This window comes from Lepidochelys kempii, chromosome 6, assembly GCF_965140285.1.
Source record: "Lepidochelys kempii isolate rLepKem1 chromosome 6, rLepKem1.hap1, whole genome shotgun sequence".
Lineage (NCBI taxonomy): Eukaryota > Metazoa > Chordata > Testudines > Cheloniidae > Lepidochelys > Lepidochelys kempii.
The window spans coordinates 114,185,330-114,211,935 of NC_136385.1; the positions used below are offsets into that span (position 1 = coordinate 114,185,330).

Sequence of the window (26,606 nt, forward strand, 5' to 3'; positions counted from 1 at the left end):
ACCATAAGGAGAGTACCATGGAGCCCTAAGGTTTGACCCTGGGGCTTGAGTGGAACTGGGCTGGCCAGTCCCAACCAGGCCAATACTCGTGGCATGCCAGCTTGGCCATAATGGCCCTGTTGGGAACTGACATCCCATGTGTCCAAGAACAAATCGCCCTCCCATGCTTCCAGAAAGAGGAGGAGATCCTGTTCCCCAGTGGCATTGCTAGCCAGGCAACCCTCACCAGAAGCAGACATGGTTCCCCAAAAACAGAGAACAAAAGGATTACATTAACCTCCATCTCCACTAAAGGAGTTGTCCTTATTGGCAGATGAGGCAGTTACACCAACCCTGGCATTGGTGATTGATGACTTTAAAGATTTATAGGACCTCCTGTCCCATATTGTGGATGTGACGGGTTGGATCACAGAAACCCCCTTGGGAACTGCCAACTGATGTGCCAAGACTACTTCTGCCCCTGCTTTCCCTGCCAGTGTGAGACTCCAGTACCCTGTCTTGCTGAGCCAGACACGCCAGTCTGCTCCAACACAGACCCAGGGTCTGAACCATGTGCCCCAAAACTGCAGACTTAGCTAAAAGCAGCTTAAGCAATGTTCCTGTCTTTGACACTCAGATGCCCAACTCCCAATGGGGTCTAAACCCAAATAAATCTGTTTTACCCTGTATAAAACTTATACAGGGTAAACTCATAAATTGTTCGCCCTCTATAACACTGATAGAGAGAGATGCACAGCTGTTTGCCTTCCCCAGGTATTCGTACATACTCTGGGCTAATTAATAATTAAAAAGTGATTTTATTAAATACAGAAAGTAGGATTTAAGTGGTTCTAAGTAGTAACAGACAGAACAAAGTGAATTACCAAGCAAAATAAAACAAAACACACAAGTCTAAGTCTAATACCGTAATAAAACTGAATACAGATAATAATTTCACCAGTTCCAGTAAGCTGCCTTTTACAGACTAGCCTCCTTCTAATCTGGGTCCAGCAATCACTCACACCCCCTGTAGTTACTGTCCTTTGTTCCAGTTTCTTTCAGGTATCCTTGGGGGTGGAGAGGCTCTCTTTAGCCAGCTAAAGACAAAATGTAGGGGTCTCCCATGGGCTTAAACAGACTTTCTCTTGTGGGTGGATCCTCCCCTCCCCCGTGTAGAATCCCAGCTACAATATGGAGTTTTGGAGTCACATGTCCCTGCATGACTCAGAACTACAGGTAGCAGCCATGGTTCACACGCTACCTTGAACGTCCTCAAGTAGATTTCTAATGTGGATTGGAGCATTCCAAGATCCATTGTTCCTTAAGCCCTTCTTGATTGGGCACTTAATTTGCACATTCCTTTCTCAAGAAACTGACCAAATGCTTTACAAAGGTTACTTAAAAATCAAGCCAGTACACAGCCAATATTCATAACTTCGAATACAAAAATGATACGTGCATAAAAATAGGATTAATAGATTCAGTAGATCATAACCTTTACATAGGTTACATGACATATGTAGTATAAAGCATATTCCAGTTATGTCATATGTATTCATAAGCATATTTCCATAAAGCCTTATGGGGGATACCGTCACAGTGGAGACCCTGGATGTTGAGGTTTTATTTATACAAGAAAAATATCAAACTTTTAAATATTCTGAGCACCACTATGCTGGCCAGAATTGCCCTCCCTGATAATAAGGGCATCCTGGAACGAGCTAAAGGACTGCACAAACCTCAGTCACTTCTACTCCCGATCATAGAATATCAGGGTTGGAAGGGACCTCAGGAGGTCATCTAGTCCAGCCCCCTGCTCAAAGCAGGACCAATCCCCAACTAAATCATCCCAGTCAGGGCTTTGTCAAGCCTGACCTTAAAAACCTCTAAGGAAAGAGATTCCACCACCTCCCTAGGTGCAACTAAGTGAAGAGCAGCTGGTTATCACTGAACCTAGGCAAGATGGAAGTGATGTTAGTGGGAAGAGGAAGACCTTTGGAAGAATTTGCCTAATCCACAACATCTCCCTCCATCAAGGCCATCTGTCCTTGGATAATCAGTCTGCACCCTGAGGTTTTGCTTAGATTTCCCATTCCTATCAGATGTCTAGATAGCCACAGTAGCCAAAACTGCCCACTTCCAGCTGGAGAACTGCATCCCATTCTCTTGGGCACAGTCAGTCATGGAGATCCATGCACATGTGACCTCCAGGATTGTTTCCAGACAAGAGTTCAGATGAGATCAGTCTTAAAAAATGCCCTGTCTTGTCTGCTTAGCATCACAGGTCACCAGTAAACACATCACCCCAGTGCTCTACTCTCTATATTGACTCCTCTTGAGTACAGAGTGCAGCTTAAGGCCTAGTTCTGATTTTCGATGGGATTGGCCCTATCTCCCTCTTTAACCATGGCCTCTCATGTTAGCTACACTCCATGGGCCCAGTGTAATGGTCATCCCTCCAGCATGCTCTCCATAGTGCATGACAGGGCCTCACAGAAGTGAGACCTAAACTACTAGAAGAAGTCTGTTACTACTCTCAGTGGGTTCAGACCCAAATGCAAGACTCATGTCTGACCTAGCTTTTCCCACAAGAACTATACATGTCTTTTTTTAAAACATACATAGGAGGTATTAGATACTGATGGTGCTAGTGTAACTGTCCAGATACATACAGATAGCTTAACTCCTGATATTATATAGTTGTCTAAGGGAGTGAGGTCAGGAAGCTGCTGAAAAGGACAGACGGGATCCCCTGCCTCTCTTTGGGTTGGATAAGCAGCCCTCTCCCTCCATTTGGAACTTCTCCCGCACCACATCCTTGCTTCTTTCACTACTTCCTTTGTTTGCATAGCTCCATAGGGTGGAAGTTCCAGCCTTTCTGCAGTCGCTCCCAGCTCCACAAAGAGCAGCTGACGTGGTGCACACCTCAGTCCCCTTTGCTTAAGCAGCAAGAGAAAATGCAGTGCAATTCAACCTCTTCTACTAGTCAATATTTCCTTATCCGAAAGAAGAAAGGTGTTCTTTGTCTTATGCTAGAACTGAGGAGACTGGATAATACATATACCACCTCGCATTCAGGATGGTAACACTTGCCTCTTTTATCCTATCACAGATGATAGGAGCCTGGTTGGCAAGTGGGTACCTTCCTGAAGACAGATTCCCACTAGGGCTGTCAAGCGATTAAAAAAAATTAATCACAATTAAAAAATTAATCATGATTAATTTCACTGTTAAATAATAATGCCATTTCTTTAAATAGTTTTGGATATTTTCTACATTTTCAAATATATTGATTTAAATTACAACACAGAATACAAAGTGTACAGTGCTTTATATTTATTTTTTATTACAAATATCTGCACTGTAAAAAACAAAAAATAGTATTTTTCAATTCACCTAATACAAGTACTGTAGTGCAATCTCTTTATCATGAAAGTAGAACTTACAAAAGTAGAATTATGTACAAAAAATAACTTTTATTTTTGAGTGCAATATAAAACTTTAGAGCCTACAAGTCCGCTCAGTCCTATTTCTTGTTCAGCCAATCACTCAGACAAACAAGTTGTTTACATTTGCAGGAGATAATGCTGCCCACTTCTTTTTTACAATATCACCTGAAAGAGAGAGCAGGCACTGTTGTAGCCAGAGCTGCAAGATATTTATGTGCCAGATGCACTAAAGATTCATCTGTCCCTTCATGCTTCGACCACCATTCCAGAGGATGTGTCTATGCTGATGACTGGTTCTGTTCAATAACCATCCAGAGCAGTGTGAACCAACACATGTTCATTTTCATCATCTGAGTCAGATGGCACCAGCAGAAAGGTTGATTTTCTTTTTTGGTGGTTCGGGTTCTGTAGTTTTCGCATCGGAGTGTTGCTCTTTTAAGACTTTTGAAAGCATGCTCTATGCCTCATCCCTCTCAGATTTTGGAAGGCACTTCAGATTCTTAAACCTTGAGTTGAGTGATATGTCTGTCTTTAGAAATCTCACATTGGTACCTTCTTTGTGTTTTGTCAAATCTGCAGTGAAAGTGTTTTTAAACTTAACGTGTGCTAGGTCATCATCCAAGACTGCTATAACATGAAATATATGGCAGAATGCTGGTAAAACAGAGTAGGAGACATACGATTCTTCCCCCAGGAGTTCAGTCACATATTTAATTAATACATTATTTTTTTAACGAGCATCATCAGCATGTCCTCTGGAACGGTGGCCAAAGCATGAAGGGGCATATGAATGTTTAGCATAACTGGCACGTAAATACCCTGCAATGCTGGCTACAAAAGTGCCATGCAAATGCCTGGTCTTATTTTCAGGTGACATTGTAAATAAGAAGCGGCCAGTATTATCTCCTGTAAATGAAAACAAACTTGTTTTTCTTAACAATTGGTTGAACAAGAAGTAGGACTGAGTGGACTTGTTGGCTCTAAAATTTTTACATTGTTTTGGTTTTGAGTGCAGTTATGTAACCAAAAAAAAAAAATTTACATTTGTAAGTTACTCTTACACAATAAAGAGATTGCACTACAGTACTTGTATGAGGTGAATTGAAAAAACTTTCTTTTGTTTGCCATTTTACAGTGCAGATATTTGTAATAAAAATAATATAAAGTGAGCACTGTCAACTTTGTATACTGTGTTGTAATTGAAATCAATATATTTTAAAATGTAGAAAAACATCCAAAAATATTTAATAAATTTCAATTGGTATTCTATTGTTTAACAGTGCGATTAAAACTGCGATTAATCACAATTAATTTTTTTAATGGCGATTAATTTTTTGAGTTAATTGCATGAGTTAACCGTGATTAATTGACAACCCTAGTTCCCACCAATGCAGTTGCTAAAGAAGTGAGGAAGAGAGATCAAATGCCCTAAAAGGGCTTTGAGCACTTTTATGCCCAGTCATATCCAGGGATCCTGGTTGTTTTAGCAGTGCAAGAAAAATTTAAGTCCACTAAAGGCACTTCTAAGAACAAAGATCCAAAAAGTTTGGAATTATTTGGATGCAAGGCATATTCATCAGCCTGACTGCAACTTTGGGTGGCAAACTACCAAGTCCTGATCACAAAATACAGTAGAGACCCGTTTACGCACAAATCCGCTTAACATGTGGTAGCGCCATGCCTCCCAGTGCTACCTATTTAACACGTGAGACTCGTTAACACGCGGCACAGGAACTTGCTATTTAGCGCTACAGATTTGCTCACTAACTCACTGCCATAGAAATAGACAGGAAGTGCAGAGTGGTAACGTGTTGTACATCTTTACCGATATTGTTAAAGACGTATTATGCATGCTTAGTCATTGTCACGCTAGAGAGATATATAATATATAGTAGTTATATAGTAATATATATTACATGAGAAAATTTTAACCGTAGGCCTAATATAATGGCAGAGGGCAAGTGTCAACGTTCCTACACTGTGGAAGAAAAGCTAGCTGCAATAGATCGAGTAAATAGCGGAGAAACCCAAGCCAAAGTTTCAAAAGATATTGGGATTGCCAAATCTACTCTCCGAGGATGGCTAAAAAACAAATCTAAACTGAATGGCTTCGTACAAAATATTGATTCTGCCACGGGGCTTAAGTGAAAATGTGTGCACTATTCAGCAAAACCCACAATAGACAAAGCCATGCGCACGGGGTTTGCTCAGAAAAGGCTGAAAGAAATGCCACTAAATTGGCCAATTCTTCAAGCCCAAGTGACAAAATTTGGAAATTTAATGGGGGATGAATCATTCCAAGCCAGCAAGGGGTTTATATGTTTTTTTTTAAAAAGTATCATGCCATAGTGCAGGTATCGATTTCTGGAGAAAGCCGGTCAGCTGATGAATCAGCTGCAAACGCGTTTCCCACCGAGTTAAAATCTATTTTACAAAACGAAGACTACCACGAAGAACAACTTTATAATTGTGATGAAACAGCTTTATGTGCAAAACTGCTACCTGATAAGACTTTAGCCTTTAATTACGAGACACAGAAAACAGCTGGATTTAAAAAGATAAATGATCATGTGACTTTTTTTTTTTTTTTTGTAATAATCAGATGGGCAGCCAGAGAACAGATGAAGTGCTTCTTTCCCTCCAGGACTCAAAGGCCACACTGTGGTCTGTGGGAATCTGCCATCTCCTTATAGGAAACCCTACAAGTACCATCACCAGTAGAGGGCAGCATCCTACTTCTGGGTTCAATAGCTAGGGTACCAATGAAGAGAGAGGCTTAGGTACTCCAGGTGATATCTATCTTCTGTCTCCTTGGTCAACTCTGCATCAGATTTGACCAGAGCACCAAGAGTTATGCTGCAGCGTATCTGGAGCCTGCCCCTACTTTCAGAAACTGCCTTGCCCCTTTTTACTGGGACTGGGCAGCCATCACAGCTGAAAAAATGGGCATTAAACATCATTGTCCAAGACTACCGTATATATTTCCATTCTTTACCCTGTCCCTACTCACCCCTCTGCCCTGTCCCTCTTTAAGAGAACCTTCTGATGAGAGAAATAGAAGTGGCCTAACTGCTTTGTCTGGGAGCCATAGAAGAGGTACCACAAACATACAGGGGAGGAGGCTTCTACTCCCAATATTTCCTTATCCCAAAGACGAAAGGGGGTTTTTGTCTTATGCTAGAACTGAGGACACTGAACAATACGTACACCGCTTTACATTCAGGATGGTAACACTTGCCTCTCTTATCCAATCACAGACAATATAGTTCCTGGATTGACTCCAGATAGGAAGAGTGTACCTTCCTGAAGACAGGTTCCCACCAATGCAGTTGGTATTTTTCAGGATATTATGAAACCCAACTAAGACGGTACAAATATGGCAGCATTTGTTAGGCCATGTTAGTGTGCCCTTATGTGGTGATGGTTGCCAGATTTGAACTACAACCGCTCCAGCTCTGGCTCAGTTTGGTCTATTTGAAAACCAACCAAACAAGAAGATTGTGGTTCTATCTCATGTCATTGCAGAACTGAGATGGTGGAAGGAATCCACAAGTGTGCAGTGAGGTACTGTTTTCTGCTTCTGCCCTGACAAGGACTTTAATCACAGATGCATTAGGGATAGCTTGGAGAGCACACCTGGACCATTTGCAGGGACCTCATCCCTGGAAAACATGGGGGCCCCCATCATTAATCCCAGAGCTAAAATCAATTAGGCTAGCCTGCATATATCCTTCCTGTCTAGTCTTCAAAACTCCACAGTGCAGCTCCTGACAGACAACACAACTGTGATGCACTGTATAGACAAACAAGGAGGAGAATGTTCATCTCCCCTCTATCTGGAAGCTATCAAGTTCTGGGCATGGTGCTACTGTGACCCATAAATCCCTCAGTGCCAACTGGCAAGGGTGTGAAAAAAATATCCTGATCCTGGTGTTACCTGCTGGTTCACCAAAGAATATCATGTGAGATGTTAAATGAAAATCACGGTTGTGCTGGTCATTAATATAATTGTACAGTGTATGTACTGCTACTGGGTAAGGAGTGGTGTGTGTGTGTGTGCCACAGTTGACCAATCAGCTGCTGGTCCAACTCCTGGATTCCTGGACCTGCTTTGACAGGACCATTGCTAGAAACCACATCCAGATCTCAAATAACTGCTCTGCATGTCTGTTGGCTGATTGAGTAACACGGGCAGAGACTGCTCCATACCGTCCATGAAATCCTGGTACAGAACAGGAAAACATTGAACAGAAGAAAGACTTATTCATGTAAATGAAAATGGCTTTTGATATGGGCATCCCAACATACTCTGGACCTGGTTCAGGCCTTGATACCAAAGATCCTCAGTTACTTGTTGTGCTTCAAACTGCCTGGCCTTTCATTCAGTTCTGTCAAGGTCTACCTCGCAGCAATATCTGTTTGTCAGCTTCCTGAACAATCATGCTCTGCCTTTTCTTGCTCAATATTATTGAAGTTCCTCAAAGGGCTCTGACATATTTACCCACCAGTCAGAGAACCAACTCCTGCCCAGGACCTCACATAGTCCTCCCTGAGGCTCAAAGAGCCTTCCTTTTGAACCTCTTTTGGAATGCATCTTACACTACTCATTCTGAAGAGGATATTCCTAGTGGCTGTCACTTCAGCCAGAAGAGTGAGTGATCTTCCGGTGGTTGTGATTGAACCTCCATATACAACATTCTACAGGGATAAGGTGGTGCTAAGATGTCACCCAAAATTCATCACCAATGTGGTCTCACAATTTGATCTACCTGTCTTCCTGAAACCACTCTCCGCACGGGGGGCGGGGGAAGTTGCACAGATGAGATGTCCGGACTTAACTGTATTACATTACAAACTGTTCAGACTGTCTCCCAATCTATTTTAGTGGCTATAGCTGGGTGTTCTGAAGATCAGGCCATCTTCTCAAAGAGAATATCCAAATGTACATGACAGTGTGTATCACTATTTCCAGTTAACTTGTGTAACCCTCCCACCAAACATCAAGGCGCTCTCCACCAGAGCTCAAGTGACATCTTCCACCTGCTTTAGGAATGTACCAATATCAGAAATTTGCAAAGCAGCAACCTGAAGTAACCAGCTGACCTCTGTCAAGTAGTATGCTTCAGACTAAGCTGCAAGGTCCAATAACAAGTTTGCGAGAGCAGTTCTTTTTCCATTGGCGTTTGACTTACACAGTTGAGACTTCTCATTCCCATCATCCTTAGAGAATACTACTTCCTGGTACTTACAGTGGGATCCACACTGATGCATACTCGAAGAAGAGTACTTACTCTGTAGTAACTGGTTCTTCAAGATCTCAGTTTGGATCCCACAACCCACCTTCTGTCCCTGCTTTTGGAGTCCTCAGCTAACACAGGCTTTGAATTGTGAGGCAACTGAGGGAGGTCGCAGCTGCTCCATTCTTTATGCCCTCACAGAGGATCAGGAAGAGGCACAGACCGCATGTGCAGCTCTGGTGGAGAACGCTAGGCAAAAACCTCCAATTCTGCATACATGCGGCACATGTAGACAGTAGAATTCATACTGACAACATCTTGAAGAACCTTGGTTAAGTAGGGTTAGTAACTGTTCTTTTCTTCCTTGTCGTATATTTCTGATAGTATAAAGAGGCAGAACTTAAAGGAATGAGCTCCTCACCTGAGCTCTGGCCGAATTATGGCACTCTGAGCCTTCTCACGTGGCAAAACCACTATAACCAGTGGGGGAGGATTCCCTAGCATAGGTAATGTGAAGGACAGCCATAACTTCCAAGGATCCCTTGCATGCTCTGTCATCTGGGGCAAGAGAGGCATGTTGCAGTGGGACCAAAGCACTCAGCTTCATTAGGAAGATTCCAGGCAAAGTTGCAGCCCATAAGGAGCCCAGGGAGCCTGTTCTAATGACAAGACCAGAGTCTGGGCTGTCAAAAGGGCCTGTGTAAGCACAAAAATTCTACTGCTTAATTTATATCATGATAGTTGAAGTGGTATAGACTCCCAATGTGGACACAGTTAGTTATACCATGTATAAAGGAGCTTGTATAAGCATAGCTTGCCTTTGTGAGGGAAGAGGAGTAAGTTATGCTTGTATAAGGCACCTTTCTATTGATGGAACTATTTTGGTAGAAAATCACACCCTTACCAAAATAGCTAAATCACTACAAAAAATGCATGAAGACCAGGCTTAAGTTATTCTGGGGCTCGCACCAGCCCCTAGAGCAGCCAAGAATTGGGAGGTCCGAGGAGAGCTCAAAAGCCACCTAGCAGAAGGGCAGTCCAAAATCTCCCCCAAAATAATTATAACATTTCATTTCTGAAATTAGTTCAATGATTATCCTTGCATATATGTAATCAGCACACAGAAATAAGAACAGATTGTATTTCACGAGAATTGGCTAGCTAGAGCACAGAGCAAGTGGTTTTAAAAATTTATTAAAGATGTAACCCCTTCCCCTCCCCCGGTCATAGCTTAATTGCAGTTTATTCAAGAAATTTGTCAACCTTACTGTAACTGGATTTATAAAGGTTATTTTTCTACCAAATATTTGGTTTAAACAAAACTATCCTGGTAAATTGTCTGACCTCTGTTTAACATGAAAAAAAAAACTGAATGAATCTTCACGGTAAACTTGTGTATTTACAGATTAATTCAGTAAAGTAGTTCGTAATATCTGTTAGTTTCCTAGGTTTGGGGGAGTGGGGCTTGTCGGGGGGAGGGTGGGGGTTTGGTGCCGGTTTGTGTGTGTGGCTCGTCGGGAGGGTCAGGATACGACCCAGTCAGGGGGTATGGATGCACGGCGGTTGGGTGGATGAGGGAGCAGCTCCCTGTACAGTGATACTTCCCCTGCAGCTGAGGAGCGATTGGTGCAGGAAGTGCAGGGGAGGAGAAGGGGAGAGTTTGCAGAGCTTCCTACAGCCAGGGGAGAAATCTGGGGGGATGGGTCTGATATGACCCCAGTTGCTGTGCAAGGGAAGAGGAAGTCCCGTCCTCTCCAGCCCAGCTGGGACTAGCAGCTGAGCCCAGCACTGGGTAGGAGCTACCAGCCGGGTCTTTTCCGGTCCTGCCCCCTGCCCCACAGTGACTTACCTCTCTGCCGGCTGCCCTGGGTACCCAAAACATACTGTTGGGGAGGGTTGCATGACCACTCTTGTGGCTTCCCTTTGCTTCCCCATCAGAAAGTAATTTTTCTGCAGGGAAGCAGAGAAATCTGCTGGGGACACTAATTCTGCGCATGCATAGTGGTGCAGAATTCCCCCAGGAGTAACAGTGTGTATATGTGTTGTTATCTATATCTATTTCCCATAGTGCTTGTAGCTGGTCATCTCAAAACATACAGCTTGACTAAACCTTAGAACAGCTATGATTTTATTGTTAATTGTGTGAGGCCTTATTTTCTAATGTTCAAATGTACATGCAATAGATAAGCTATTCAGAAAAAGGTTCACTGATGATTTAACTTGACAAAACATTTAGCATATTTACTAAACTTTTTCAGAGTATACTAGAATGAGAAATTCCAAAGCATTAAATACATGAAATACATGAAAACTATCTAATTTAACTTAATTTAAACTTCTAATTCTACATCTTTTCATAGTTATAAGCATAAAGCATGGGCTTTTCTAAAGTGCATAAGGTAGAGACGAGGTGCTCAACTCTCTTTGACTTTCAAAATCTAGAACTTTAAAAAATTGTCTCTTCTGCAAGTAGGGCCCATGTGCTAAATCCTGCAGTCTTTACTTGGACAAAATTGCCATGGGAGTTTTCTAAGTGAACAAAACAGAATTTGTTGCTTAATGAATAGTAATTGCTATACATGGCAAAGATTCATTTTGATAGATGCATTTCAGCCTTAAGGAAACAGAGTGTAGCTACAACTATTCTTTTATTGAGAATCTATGTGCAAATTACAATTAAGTGTGTGGGTCTAGGTGTGAAATTTTTACATGAACGGTCTTTTTCTTAAAGGTGATCTAAAGGGGTTGACTTTTGTATAGTTTTTAAAAAACAGGATAAAAACATTTTGTGTGTGCGTCCTTGCAAGTCATCTTTAAATGGTAGTGTTCATGTTTAAGGGCTAAACTAACATTTGTTATTTCAGTCTCTTTAATATATGTACATTTCAGATTTGAGCACAAACTGGAATCTCTTGAACAAAGTTTAGTGCAGTTCAAAATGCATGTTTTTTTTTCTTTCAAGTGCAGGCAATCAAAATTAAGTTGTGATGTGACTAACTGTGCACTGTAATGTCTCTGAAACCTTGTGATTGAGCTAAGAGATGATAAATCTTCTTGTCTCAGCATCCAGAGGAGTTAGTCTTTGAGACAGCTGTTTAGAATGTTAGTGAATATTTATATACCTCATAAAAGATTCAGTACCTTTTATGTCTGGTGCAGACATCACGCTACCCTTGTTCAAATCACTGCCTATTCTTCTAATTTATTTATAGCCAATATATCAAGGTTATTTGACCGTTTTTATAAGGGTCTAGAGTGGAGCTATAAAATTATTATAGAATAGCATTCAGAAGTTTTGGATTATGTTTTGGAACTAGTTGTGTTCACTAGACTGTATTTCAAATATCAGCACGCTTCTACAAGTACAGTAAACTTCCCCCACCCCCAGGTCTCTTAATTTTTTTTGTGAGTAGTAGTTCACTTGTAGATTGTCTCCCCCTGCCCTCTCCTTCTTTTTCATAATAGTAGGGCTGAAGCCTTCCTGAGCAACAGTGTGTCAGGCAACTGTTTCGGTAGATCAGGGGTTCTCAAACTTCATTACACTGTGACCCCCTTCTGACAACAAAAATTACTACACGACCCCAGGAGGGGGGACCAAAGCCCAAGCCCGCCCAAGCCTGCTGCCCCAGGTGGGGTGGGGGGTGGGGTGGGCATAGCTTTCCCCTGCCCAGGGCAGAAGCCCTTGTGCTTTGGCCTTGGCCGTGGGGCTCAGGCTTTGGTTTCACACTGGAAAAACACCAGTCTGGCTTTTCTAGAACCTATTAATAAAGCATTGTTTGGCTGAAACTGGCCACTAAAATTTGCTTCAAATTTAATGTTGCCCAGTGAAATTTGCCATGTTGCTCCGTGAAAATGGCACTTCTTTTCAGGGGTGGGGTAGAAGAGGAACAGCTTTACATATAATACTTGCCCTTCTCACACAATCTTCATAGCCTATTTACTAACTAAACTCCAAACTTACCCAAAGAACAGAACAACATAATTGACCAAAAAACCCCACAAACCCAAAGATATTATGCGTATTTAAAGATGAAGCCTTAATTATATAGCAGTCCTTCCAGAATATATTATAATACAGATACTCATTCATTAAACATCGATACCATCAATATAATCCATAGTTTCCATATGTTATCAAATATATCTCCTTTGTCCTCTATTTTGTAAATCATTCTCTCAAGCACTTTGTTTTTCAAGTTGAATTGTCTTGGCTAATTCTGACAGGATTTGTCTGTCTTCACTGTAGTTTCAAGGTTATTGTACACCTAAATGTTATTTAAGTGGCCATTCTCTTATATCCCATCCACAAAGATGGAGTCTGTTCCTTTCCTGGCAGGAGAGACGCATTAGAATTCTGAATATTGACATTCACAATTGAGGAGATTCTGAATGCTTCCATCCTGCTGCTTTGTCTCCAGATTGTGGATTTGTCATGTTGCCTTCAAAAATCCCCCATTTCATCTCCTTGGGTTGGTAATTCACAGGTCATAGATATCAGAATCTGGATTATATCTTTCAGAGTAGCAGTCGTGTAGTCTGTATCCGCAAAAAGAAAAGAAGTACTTGTGGCACCTTAGAGACTAACAAATTTATTACATCTGTTAGTATTCAGTTTTAGAATCTGATTGCCTCCCTTTTAAAACCCCAGGATTGGAGCAAATGTAAAGTCAGTAATATGTTTTTAGGATAATTAAAGTCCGGTCTGCAAGTCATGACTATGTTGTTTTAAATATGTTTGTCTGCACTGAATTTAAAACTTAATTCTAAACATTCATTAATTCTAAACCCTTGTCTCCTGAGGGTTCCTGTTCCGGGTAGGTCAATTTACAAGCTGCTCTGTTGGACCAGATGCAGCTGCTGCTGGGTTCGAGTCTCCTAATTACAACTTTAATGTATTCTCTCAGAAATGTGTGCCAGTTTCTTCATTCTTTATCAAGCCTTTTCCCCATAGTAACAAGTCACAGCATCCATTTTGCATCTCCGATTTAATTGAGCATACAAATTGTGTCCCATAGGAAAAACCCCAGTTAAATGACACACACTATACAAACTAGTTCATTTATTTTTTCCACTCCAGGAGATTGACCACTTGCAGTGTGTCTCACTTTATAACAGATTTGTTATATTTTCTTATTATATGGTACCATTTTTATCAACAAATTACTATTCAGCTGTCTGTCTTCGTTATCTGGAATCCAATGAACTTTTGTTGCAGTGGTTAAAATGTATAGCTCAGCAAAAACATTCTATTCTGTCAGTTTCCTGTTGCTGTCGGTTTCTGTTACGGCATACTAGACTCACCACCCTTTTTCTACAGACTATGGGGACATTTTTGCATGCAGTCTGCTTTTGAAAATTTCAGAAATATCCCAAACATCTGAAAAACACTTAATCTTTAAAATCAGGCTTTTCAGAGGTTCTCTAATGTGAAATGAAAATCTATAATGGCCAGATGTCTTCTGCTGTTTACCTTCATTTCCTTACTGACAAGGATTAAATGAGTTTGCATTCAGCAGGGAAATAATTAATTTTAGGGAGAAAGGGAGCATGTCAAATTATGTGTGGGAGTGGGCAAAAATAAAAATTGGGTACTGGTTTTATTGTAATCATCAATAGTAAAAACACGATACCTATGAGGTTACAGTACAGTTATTACCTCTTTCATTGTTTGGAAAGTTTATATAAATTAAAACATTTAATAATTTCTCATATCTTTTCTTTCTGATGCATCTCTTTAAAATCTTATGTTAAATTAGTATTTACTTAATTTTAAAATAAGTTTTAAGAGTATAACATTCTATTTGTATATTTGTATGTCAAAATTATATCAGAATGTGCTGGATTTTTAAAAACATGATACTATGAGGCTGCTAGTTAACATCTTACTCTTTCTTTTGTTTATCAGTTTCATGAAATAAATCATCTTACTACAATATTCGGCTAATCAGCAGTTGATAAGCTTATTTACTACACAGTGCTAAATATGTTGATTTTAATATACAATTTAGCCATTCAAACATAATGGCCAAGATTGCTCAACTTGAGACATCTTAAACTTGCCTAATGTTCAGAAGGCATGTGCTTAGCATTCTGGAATTCTAGGCCCCTTTTTAAATACCTCAAGTTAGGTACCCAAAGTCATTATTCACTTTTGAAAGTCTTGTTCAGTATATTTTGAGAACTTTAGTTTTAAGCAGTATGTGTAACTTCCACCTACTTTGTAAAATCCTTCCCTTTATTGAAGTATGTTTGTTTGATTTAAGCTGTCATCCGTAGGATTTCTTAACTATTAGCAGAGGTTTGCTGAAGTAGAATGATGATACTGCTTGGTATTCTTCCCCTCCTAGCATCTACTCTGTCACTGTATCAGGGTGTACTAAACATACAAATGTCACCTTGCTAGGTGCAGAGGAACAATTTGTCTGTTCTACTGTTACATTAATTTAGAATGGAAGAGGTATACAGGACATTTTGCTTAGGATCTGATTCTTAAAAGTGATAGGCTGTCCTCTGTCTTCTGTTGTTAATTCCACATCATGCTTTTGCTTCTCATTTTATTAACTGAAGATTTTACATCATACGTATCCCTTTTGCGTTTTGTCACCTTTGTCTTACCTCTTTGTAGTGTAAAATATTGCTTGTTACTGTTCCTCTTAATTCCTTTCAATAGTGAACTTCTGAATTCCTTCAAATAATTGGGGCATTAAAGTATTTTATGAGCTAGTAATATAACAAAATGAATTGGTGATTAGTCATCTTCAAGCATTGTGATATTTAAGCACTTTCTTACATAATATGGAAACTGTTATGCCTTTTTTTAAATAAGAAATTTAAAACCAGTTACATCTAACAATTAGATGTGCCAACAGTTTCAGATCCATATGTACCTTGAGGTTACCACTACTTTGACTAGACTAGAATAATAAACTTAGGCTAATCTTAGAGTCCTGCTTTTGTTTTATGATATAAAGGGAGGGTATCGTTCCTGGCTGCTGGGAGGGAGGGTGTTCTTCCTCCTTTCTTCTCCCCTCTCAGTAATGAAAGAGAATTCTGGTGTCAGTCAGTCAAGGACAAATGCAATTCCCTGTGTTTCACTGATTGTATGTTTGTGGAAATATGTTGTGGCTGATTCTGGTCCTCCATCACAGCTTCTATATGCTGTTGAAAAGTAGCCACAATGGACTGGGGAGAATCCTCCAACATAGAGCTGACAGATGTGGCCCCATACTGCTTGTCTTTATGAACTGCAGCATAGAGGAAATGGTGGGGTTGGTAGTGGTGTACTTAACACCACAGGGATTATGGGCTCTAGTACATGGACAGCTGTGAATGAAGGCGTGGTTGTAAAATAGAGGAGCACAGGGGCTGCTCTAACTTATGTCAGGGACCATTTTTGGTCTCTGCAGCAGCACAGAGTCTATGAGAGACAGAGAGGTGGTCTAAAGGAGAGAGAATCTGCCCTGTTGAGTGCTAGCTGGAAATTCTTCTACCATGTATTGATATATTTTTGGTTTTCAGTTCTTTTGCTTATGAAAGTATCTAAATATAAACTTTGAACAGAGATAAAAAGTTGAGCACTTTTGATATTCAGTGACAACATTTAGAAATAGTGCGTGCAGTGTGGAAGTGTGCTATATGCAGTACGTAGACACATAAATATATTTTGCATAAACATCTATTCATGCATAACTTGAATTTAAAATGCACATGTATGCAGGCTTTATTAAAACTAAAACATTAATATTCAATTGATTTTGTTGATTATTTTATTTTTGTATTTGTTATTCACTGTTGTACTTTTTCATTACAGAATGTATGACAATATGTCCACAATGGTGTATCTAAAGGAAGAGAAGTTGGAGAAGCTTACTCAAGATGAAATAATTTCTAAAACTAAGCAGGTGATTCAGGGACTAGAGGCACTGAAGAATGAACACAATTCCATTTTGCAGAGCTTACTTGAGACATTGAAATGTTTGAAGAAAGATGATGAAACTAATCTGGTGGAAGAAAAATCAAACATGATTCGAAAGTCGCTGGAAATGTTGGAACTTGGACTTAGCGAAGCACAGGTAAAATTGAAGCAGGGGAAATCGTTTCAAGCTGTGTCTGCAGTTATGATATGAAAGCAAATGCAAACTTATGTCTTTTTGGACTGTGCTTTAGTTAGAGGTGTAGAATTGAACACTTGGATATCAATTCTTAGACTTACACAGAATTTATTAAAAATTAGCAGTGTCAGTTTGCATTCAGAAGTTTTTAAAACCTGATTATAGCTTGTAGGGAAGTAGGTTGAAATAACTATATAGAGTGACTGACAGTGGTGGTTTTAGTGCATTATGCAGCTAATTATGCATTGAGCATTAAATCTTGGTCCACTGAAGTAACACACAGCTATTCTTTGATTGACTTTAGTGAAACAAGAATTTTTATTTTATATATAGGCTTTCTTGTGGCACTTGCCATGTAGTGTCTGAGCACCTCACAGGTATTGATGATGCTCACAACAACTCTGGAGAGTTAGGAAAATGTTATCCTCACTTTATATATGGGTAACAGAGGCACAGAGAAATTAACTAACTTGCCTGAGGTATACAGAGCTGGGAATAGAACTGCTGAGTCCCAGTCCAGGACTATAATTTTAAGACCATCCTTTTTGTCCCTTGAATTTAGGATTAGTTTTCTAGTACTTGGTACTGGAAGGGCATAAGGGTCTCTAATGTTCACCCAACATTTTAGTAAAAAAAAAAAAAAAAAAAAAGGGTTGGCTAAAAATTGAGTACTGAATCAGAGGAACTTTCCTTGTTTAAAAGAGAGAATCCCTCTACTGACTTTTTATGAAATGGCTTGGTTGCAAAAAATGTTGTTTTGGGGAAGGTGGGCAGATGCTGAAAAACATGATTTGTGTGTGCATGAGTGAGGGCCAGAGAAGGGCATGTGATCTGCAGCAAATTAGTTTGTGACTTCAGACTATTTTAAAAATATTTATTTTCAAAATGCTTTTTTACCAATTTGAATTCTTTTTTTTCAAGTTTAATATGCAAAGTTGCAAGAGATAACAAGAATGGTAGGACAACCAGTCTTTGGAGAGTGTGAAACCTTCCAACCCTTGTATAAGAACATATCTGTTGGCATTTTTTAATCAGTTATGTGGGGTCTTTAAAGTTAGCTTTTGTGGGTGTTTGTAGAATATCCTTATAGAAAAATAAAGAAATAGAAAAGGAAAAATGCTTAAGGCACTGGATTTAGACTCAGGAAATGAGACTCAATTCCTGGCTCTGTCAGAATCTTCCTGTGTGCCCTTGAACAAGTCTTTGAATATCTTTGTGGTTCAATTCCCAATATGTAAAATGAGGATAACGGTACACCACTGTGAGATAGAGAAACTCTGTGTGTGTGTGTGGTGTGTGTAAATTCATTAATATTTGTGTGACACAGATTTTTTTCCTCTGAAGATAATACTCATTTTGCTAAAGGAGTAATCTAATTTCTCCTTTCACTTTCCCACCTCCACCAAAATTTCTCTAGAGAGTAAGTTTACAGAAGACTTCAATTCATTGTAGTATGTTATAAATCTGATAGCTACAGGCATTGTGAATAAACTGGGCACCATTTTTGCCTGGCTTTCCCAAATATACTTGAAATGTTGTGTGTACAACTGGTTACATGCAGATGAGCTAATTACTTATCTGTATTTTACATGTGTAAAAAATGGCTAAGTTTGGAAAGACATGCTGAAAATTTGATCTTCTATGTAGATGGACTGGTGTGTGTAAATATTAAATATCAGCCTGAAATTGATAGTTGTTTCCTGAAAGTTTATTCAACATATGAATACATTTACCCTAAAGATATCCTTTAAAGAACGATGTGACCGTCTGAAAAACTGAAATTTTAGTTAACATGAATCTTGCATATAAAAATATTCAGGTTCTGAGATGCTCAAAGCTAACTTTAAAAGAAACCTTTTTATGAAATCAAGGAAAGTGAGAACATAAATCAAGGTGGCAAACTCCTTCTCTGTGTATAGCCAAATGATCTCTTTAATTATATATAAGCCAGGCTTACAAAAGTGAAGGCCATAAGGTGCCTGTGATCCATACCAGTTTTCACACTGCTGTCAGTGGGAGATTTGTACAAACAATGAATGTAGAATATGGTCCTTACATAGTAGTTAGTAAAATTACTTTTTACTCCTGAGGGCATTTTGCGCCAAAAAATTCTGCGCACAATATCTTAAAATTCTGTAAATTTTATTTGTCAAATAAATGTGGAGGCTCCAGCATGGCATTGGGGCTCACAGGCCACTGGCTGCGCAGAGGTGGGAGATCACTCTGCAGCTCCTCCCCACCCCGCAGGACATGGACTCAGTGGTGAGGCTGCACCCAACCCTGACAGAACACACTGACTGAGCCTGCCCCCAAAACACCCCAGAGCCCTGCCCCTCCACGCCAGGTGTACCAGCTGTGAGCAGACAGGCTCAGCCCAGCAAGATGTAAGTGTGGAGGGACTTAGTGTGTGAAGGGAATCCAGGTGTGGGTTGAGAGATTCTGTGGGGGGCAATATGGGTGTGGGTGGCTCAGTGGGGAATCTGGGGGTGCAGGAGATCTGGATGCACAGGGGCTTGTTGGCGGGTTCTGGGTACAACGTTAATGGGATGGACTGGGCAGGAGGGGTCCAGGTGAAAGTGGTTGGGGCTCAGCAGGGGTGTGGGCAGGGATAGAGTCTGGTTCAGTAGGGGGGTCCAGATGTCTGGGGAGTGGGGCTTGGTGGGGTGGGGATCCGGGTGTGGGTGGCTCGTCGGGCTGGTTCATGTGCAGAGAGAGAGTGGGGCTCACTGCGGGCGGGCGGGTGGTTCAGAGTGCAGGAGGGGGGTGAGGCTTGGCGGGAGGGTCTGGGTATGAGGGGGTGTGGGTGCACGAGGGTTATGCAGATGAGGGAGCAGCTCCCCATACAGTGATCCCTGCCCCTGCAGCTGAGGAGTGATGGTTGTAGGAGGCGGGTGGCGGGGTAGTTTGCAGAGTTTCCTGCAGCCTGGGGAGAAGTCTGGGATAGGTCTGACTCGGCCCTGAATGCCGTGCAGGGGAAGAGGAAGTCCTGTTTTCCCAGGCCAGCTTGGACTAGCAGCTGAGCCTGGCTCAGGGTAGGAGCCATCAGCTGGATCTTTCCCCTGCCCCACAGAGGTTTACCTCTCTGCTGGCTGCCCTGGGCACCCAAAACATACTACTGGTGAGGGTCACATGACTGCTCTTGTGGCTTCCCTTTGCTTCCCTGTCAGAAAATCATTTTTCTGTGGAGAAGCAAAAAAAACTGCAGGGGACATGAATTCTGTGCATGCGCAGTGGAGCAGAATTCCCCCAGGAATAACTTTTGCATTTAGCAGTATTAATGAGAAAAAACAATGCAGGAGGTTTTTAGATAGACACTGCTCTTTGTCCTTTGTTGGGTATATGTGTGTGCAATTACCTGTCTTGTATGAACAGTTGTAATTGTACATAATTGTATATGCAGGTCAGATGTACAGTTGCACACCTTAGATTATTTGAATCCTATGATTATTTCCCCTTGAAGCATTATTAGGCTGGAGAATTAATACTCTATTGAGATGAATATTGGCAGTTCATAAACCTACCTTCACAGACAGTTTGATATAGGTGCTCAACTACTGCTCTATTTTGGGTTACATTTGGAAGGTTTCTTTGCAACCATACGGGCTAGAAACTTAACACATATATTAAAATGAAAGCTTACATTCTGCAGAATGTGAATTTTTCATGGAGGCTGAATAACATAATCAATTATGATTTAACATTTGCATTTCACGTTCCGGTTTGCAAACTTACAGTTGCATTTATGTAGGTTTTTGCATACATGTTAGGTACTTTGTGACCTTTGTCCAGCTATGCCAGAAGGATAGGAGACTTGATGATGTGATTTAATTAGGGCACAACTTTATTCCTAAATGTCTGGGAATCCTGGCAGAAAAAACTGCAGTGGAGGTAATTCCATAATCATTTACATATATGCAGGGGGCTGCTGTCAGTCCTCCTTTTTTACCCATTCTAGTATGCAGCCAACCTGCTGCTGGGACCTCACCATCACCCCCTCAAATGAGAGTTCAGGGGGCTATTGAGGGGGAGAGAGGTTGATTCTCTGCTATACCTGTCATAGGAGCCCTGAAAACCATTCGTGCCTTACAGAGTACCTGCACTGGGTATCTACCCCAAGCTTACATAATAAGTTGCAACATCATAACCTAATCTCGGTTCCATATTTTTTGCCCTAACTAAGCTCCCAACCCACTGTGAGGAATGTGGATAAACCCCCCACCTCATGTTGGCCAGTCTGGTGAGGGGTCAGGGGGATGGGAAAGAATTTTTCTCCTCACCAAGAAAGGAGCGACTAGTATAATGGGTACAGTGAATCATGACTAAGGCGACTAGTTTGTCACAGAAGTTATGGATTCCGTGACTTTCTGTGACCACTGTGACTTCTGCAACTGCTGGTGCACCTGGCCCGGGGGCCACCTGAGCAGCTCAGGCAGCCCCTGGGCTAGTCGCACTGGCCGGTTCTGGGGCAGGCTCGGGCCACCATGCCCCCCCCCCAGCAGCAGCAGGAGTTTGGGTATGGGAGAGGGCAGGGATTTGGGGCACGGGATGGGGTGAAGGCACTGGGTGGCGCTTACCTCGGGGGGGGCTTCCCGAACCAGCGACATGCCCCTCCCTCAGCTCCAAGATGGAGGCATGGCCAGGCAGCTCTGCACGCTGCCTAGGAGCTGAGTGCGGAGGGGATGTTGCTGCTTCCGTGGAGGTACAGAGCCAGGTAGGGAGCCCCCCCGGCTACCCTCCCCCATCACCTGTGGTGGGGAGCCCCCCTGGGTCACCCCCCGAGCACCTGGGCTGACACCCCTCCACCCCCAAGCACCTATGGTAGAGGCGCCCCTCCCCAAGCATCCACAGCCCCTATCCTCCTCCCCCCCCCCCAAGATTTAGTCAGGGGTATATAGTAGAAGTCATGGATAGGTCACGGATTGTGAATTTTTGTTTACTGCCCATGACCTACCCGTGACTTTTACTAAAAATACCCATAACTAAAACGTAGCCTTAACCATGACAAAACCTGGTATTTTAACTACTACCAAGGATGGCAGGGTATGTGCTGCTCCGCCTTGTTCAGGTAAAAGAGCATTTTTCCTGCACCAGCATGGACATAATTGTCCCCCTTCTCTTCTGGTCACCTGGTGGGGATGGTTCAGTGTTCCCATGCTGACCTGGTATGAATCTGCCATAACAAGTAATTCTGTGGCTGTGTAGCCCTTAAAGGGGCCACACACCATTTCGGACAAGGCGGAAAACAGCCTGTATTACTTCACTTGTGGAGAGGTTGTTCCCAGCTATCAAAGTACATTACTATAAACAGCATTCAAGGTAGCCAACTTATAAAAGCTGCTGTATGTTACATCTTTAAAAACAATCACACCACAGCATAGGGGTAAGAATTTCTTCAGATTAGTCTCAGCTGAGCAGCAAGCAAAGCTGGCAGAAGTAGAGAGAAATCAACAACCAAATGGAAATTATGAAAAGGGCCAGACAAACATTAACAGATTTCACAAGTGCAATGGTATCTATGCATGAAAAGCCTTATATGTTAATACTAAAGGAATGCATTGTACAGGAAGAATGTATTGTAATCTCTCGTGCTTTTTAGGTAATGATGGCCTTGTCAAATCACTTAAACGCAGTGGAATCAGAGAAGCAGAAATTGCGTGCTCAGGTTCGCCGGCTATGCCAGGAAAATCAGTGGTTGCGTGATGAACTAGCCAGTACTCAACAGAAATTACAGAAGAGTGAACAGTCTGTGGCTCAGCTGGAAGAAGAAAAGAAACACTTGGAATTCATGAATCAGTTAAAAAAATATGATGATGATATTTCTCCATCAGTAAGTAGATGTACATTCAAAAGCATTGTCTTTTTGTTAGTAAGCTGCCAAGAGCTTTTTATTCGCAGATATGAATTTTTAGCAGTTAAAACAGGCATTTCATATATAGATTTTAATTTGTTTATAGATTGATTTCTTCATATATTTATATTGTCCTAATCTTACGTAGTTTATACATTCACACAATAGAGAACTGCTTCCCAGAATCTTTATTTCAGGAAGACCTATATTTTATAGATGATAGAGTAACTACACTGTAGACTTGAGGGGGTAAAAGTCCAGCTATAGTAAAACACTTATACCTAGCAACACACTAGCTTAAAAATTTACTTGGAAAATTATCTTCAGAAAGCCATAAAATGTCTGTTTTAAACCTCACAATAAAAGGAGAATTGAGGATAAGGTGTATAAATTGTAGATATAAAAGGAAACTGCATTATCTGGAGCAGTCTGGAAGATGATTTTGACCTAGATAGTGGTCTCACTATTTTTTATTATTTAATATTTGTATTAGCACTAGAGGCTCTAGTCAGGAAAGGGGCCCCATAGTGTTAGGCATTGTGAAAACACAGACACAGTCCCTACACTTTACAGTTTAAGAGGGCAAGTGACATATGAAGGGTTGGGAAAATAGGAGTGCAAGCAAATATGTACAGTTTTAATTTTATACATATGTATACCCTTGCAAAAGTGATTTTCATAATTTTAAATAAAGTAAGTGCTTGGTAACCTACCTGCCCCTCCAGCCATCATTGGTTGATTTATGGGCATTATCACAGAAATGGATCTCATCTTGTAAGTTGTTACAGTCCAGATGGTGTCTATGTCTATTTCAATCAATTGTTTTATTTTCTTCTGATCTATTATTGCAACAGTTCAGGAGTGGCAAAATGCATGCGTTTAGACATGCTAATCAACTGCTAGACAAACCCTTTCTAGCACAATGTGAATACAGTGAATTGTTTTGGTCAGGTAGTCAGCTGCATGCAATGCAAGGAAATCTAAAAAAGCTAAAACTTGTTTTAAAAGGGAAAAAAAGGCCAGTGAAGGCTATTTTTTTGAGTCTTGGTTCATAATTATGTTCTTAAGCATATGGAATACTACCTAAATAATAAGCTAAACAAGGAATTATAATCTTCAGACAGGATAAAATATCCTAGCACCTCCATGCTTTCGAGCAAAAAACCTTAAAATTTGGCAGGCGCATAGTGTGAGGTCAGTAGTGCCCCTTTTCCTGTCCTTACAAAGATCCACGTAGATCTGACTGAGTTAAAAACCTCTGAAATAAGATTGCCAGTGCAAATTTAATTCAGCTGTCTTGTGCATATGCATTGAGATAGTCTTGCCCAGCATCACATAGGACATCCTGTATGCATATCTTTAATAATAGATTTTTATATATAATTGTATATAAATGTTTTCACTGATTTTAGATTTAATAATGTAACATTTTGTTTGGGACTGGGGTTTGTATAGGAAGACAAAGACACAGATTCTACCAAAGAACCTCTGGATGACCTTTTCCCCAATGATGAAGATGACCCAGGGCAAGGAAGTAAGTGAACTTCAGATTATATAATTACAGTATATTTCTGCAGAACAGAAGCTTGGTTTTATCTTCAGGGAAATAACCAATCATCAATTCCTAGAGTGCTCTGGTCCAGACACACTGCAACATAGACAACAAGGGCAATTGCAGCTTTTAGGATTTATTGTATGCAGTAAATTATGATATAATCAAGATAAAAATGTTTCCCTGATGCACTTTTCTGTAATTTCTTACTCCAGCACTGACTATGTTCATCCCTTCCAAAGGGTGGAAGACAGGAAAGCTGATTTATGAGGATGTTGTTCCCACTACATAAGAAGGGTGGGCTAGTCTAAGCTGTTTTTTTTGTTGTTGATTTTGTTTTTAAAAAGCTTGCTAACTACCCCTGACCTCATTAGGAGCTAATTTCAATACAAAATTAGGCAGTAGCTTGCTAACTTAGGCAGAGAAGCTTTAGACTCCCAGTGTCAGGACCTGTTTCAGTCAACCTTGAGACTTGGTAATCTGCCCAGGTAGTGGGTTCTATGGTGACCTGTATGGTTAACTTCCCTGGGCAGGCTTCCATATGCAGCCTCATCAGTTCAGTTTTGTCACTCATAAGGACTATGATTTTTGCAGTTAATACTCCCTCCAGAGATGTTATCCTCTCAAGGCTGAAGGGTTGATGAGTTGGATGTAACACTTGAGTTACACCTTTATCATTATTTATGTTACCATAACAGCTAGGAGCCCCAGTTATGGACCAGGACTCCATTTCGCTATGTGCTTTATGAGCATAGAACAAAAAAGATGGTTCCTGCCCCCAAAGAGATTACAGTTTTACGTATAAAACAGGAAACAACAGATGGATACAGACAGACCATTGGGATAGGATAAGGAAACAAGATAATATTGGTCAGCCTATGGTGTCCGCACACCAGCGGCCTTAACCATTGGCAATTTTTTTGTAGGCATCAAAGAAAAGGAGAGTTTTAAAGAGGATAATGAGGTAGCTTTGCAGATAATTACCAGGGAGCTTCTCCCAAGTCTGCAAGGCAGCATGGGAGAAAGCGTGATGGTGCTTGTTTGAAAATTCAGCAAGTGCGCAATAGAAAGATGTCATGATAGGTCCAATAGGCATCTTAGTCGACCTCTAGATAATAAATGATGGTCTCTTAAAGGGCCTTGAAAGTGAAGACCTGTAGTTTGATCCAAAAAGGAAGGGGAAGCTAGGGGATGCAAAGAGACGGGTAACATAATCAAAGTGAGAGTTTAGAAAAACATAGACAACAAAAAAGCAACTGCAGCTTTTAAGATTTATTGTATGCAGTAAATTGTGATCTAATGAAGATAAAAATGTTTCTCTGATGCGCTCTTCTGTCTTTGCAGCAGCCTTCTGAATGGATACGAGTAGGGCAAGACTGCATTGTCAAAGCCAAAGAAAAGGATGTGTGGTGGTAGCAGGCATGAGATGATGAGGATGTTAGCTGTGTGGATGGATAGAAAGGCTGTATATTAGAGATGTTATGCAGAAAGAAACAGTGGGATTTAGTCATAACGTGGATTTGAGGATCTAGAAAGATATGAGTCAAAGATAATGCCTGTGTTACAGGCTTCAGTGACAGGCAGGATGGTGGTGGTATACAGTGCGGGAGCTCTGTTTTAGCCATATTTAGATTGAGATGACGGCTAGATTCCATGAGCCGATATTAGAGAGAGAGAGGCTGAGATTTTAGTTTGGACAGAAAGAGGCAGATCTGTAGTAGAGAGGTAGCTCTTTGAGACATCAGCATAGAGATGTAGTTTGCCCAGATATAAGGTGAGAGGAAGAAGAGGGGGAACCAAGACAAAACACTGTGGAATTCCCATAGAAAGTTGCAGGCTGGGAAAGAGGAGGATCCTCTGAAGGAGCAGTAAAAGGTAGGGGAAGAACCAGGAGAGGCTAGAGTTACAGAAGCCAAGGAGAAGCATGGTCGACAGTGTAAAGGGCAACTGACACATCAAGGTGGATGAGGATGGAGTACCGGTTCATGGAGATAATCAACAATCATATAAATGGAAGAAAGGGGAGACGGGACAGGGAGGAGAAGGCTGAGAGCTAGGCTAGGAAAAGGCCAGAGCTTTGGCTAGGAAAAGGTCATAAGACACTTTGGCAAGAGCAATTTCAGTTGAGTGTAAGCCGCGGAAGCTGCATTTGAGAGGCTCTAGGCACTCCAGGCAGCAATAGTAAACAGCATGCTCAATGAGCTTAGAGCTGAAAAATTGGGGTGGTAATTGGAGAGGCAAAAGAGGTGAAGGTTGGGTTTTTTAAAGATAGGAGAGACTAACATATGTTTGCATTGTGAGGGGAAAGAGCAAGAGGCTTAATAAAGAGTAAGGGAAGTGATGAGTGGATGCAAGGGATTTCAGGAGATGGGATGGTGTTACTGGTGCAAGCGGAAGAGTTAGATGGGAACAGCAGATGAGAAACTTCTG

The 26,606-nt window shown here is 41.1% G+C and overlaps 2 protein-coding genes and 1 long non-coding RNA gene across 7 annotated transcripts in view; all 3 read left to right on the forward strand.

Moving 5' to 3' along the window:
• The window catches only part of COA8 (cytochrome c oxidase assembly factor 8), a 72,204-nt gene extending 55,659 nt beyond the window's left edge, over positions 1–16,545 (forward strand). The window contains exon 4 of the mRNA XM_073349786.2: positions 16,476–16,545. Within this exon, the coding sequence (XP_073205887.1) occupies positions 16,476–16,510 (35 nt within the window). The 3' untranslated portion in view covers positions 16,511–16,545. The remainder of the gene's footprint in view (positions 1–16,475) is intronic.
• Positions 16,477–26,606, forward strand: part of KLC1 (kinesin light chain 1) — a 62,779-nt gene continuing 52,649 nt past the window's right edge. For all 5 annotated transcript variants that reach the window (XM_073349766.2, XM_073349768.2, XM_073349767.2 and 2 more), the window contains exons 1-3: positions 16,477–16,737; positions 22,373–22,603; positions 24,080–24,158. In XM_073349766.2, the coding sequence (XP_073205867.1) occupies positions 16,477–16,737; positions 22,373–22,603; positions 24,080–24,158 (571 nt within the window). The remainder of the gene's footprint in view (positions 16,738–22,372; positions 22,604–24,079; positions 24,159–26,606) is intronic.
• LOC140913416 (uncharacterized) lies at positions 24,168–26,251 on the forward strand. The gene is made up of 2 exons (XR_012159580.1): positions 24,168–24,473; positions 25,521–26,251. It is a non-coding gene; the product is annotated as an uncharacterized LOC140913416 (long non-coding RNA).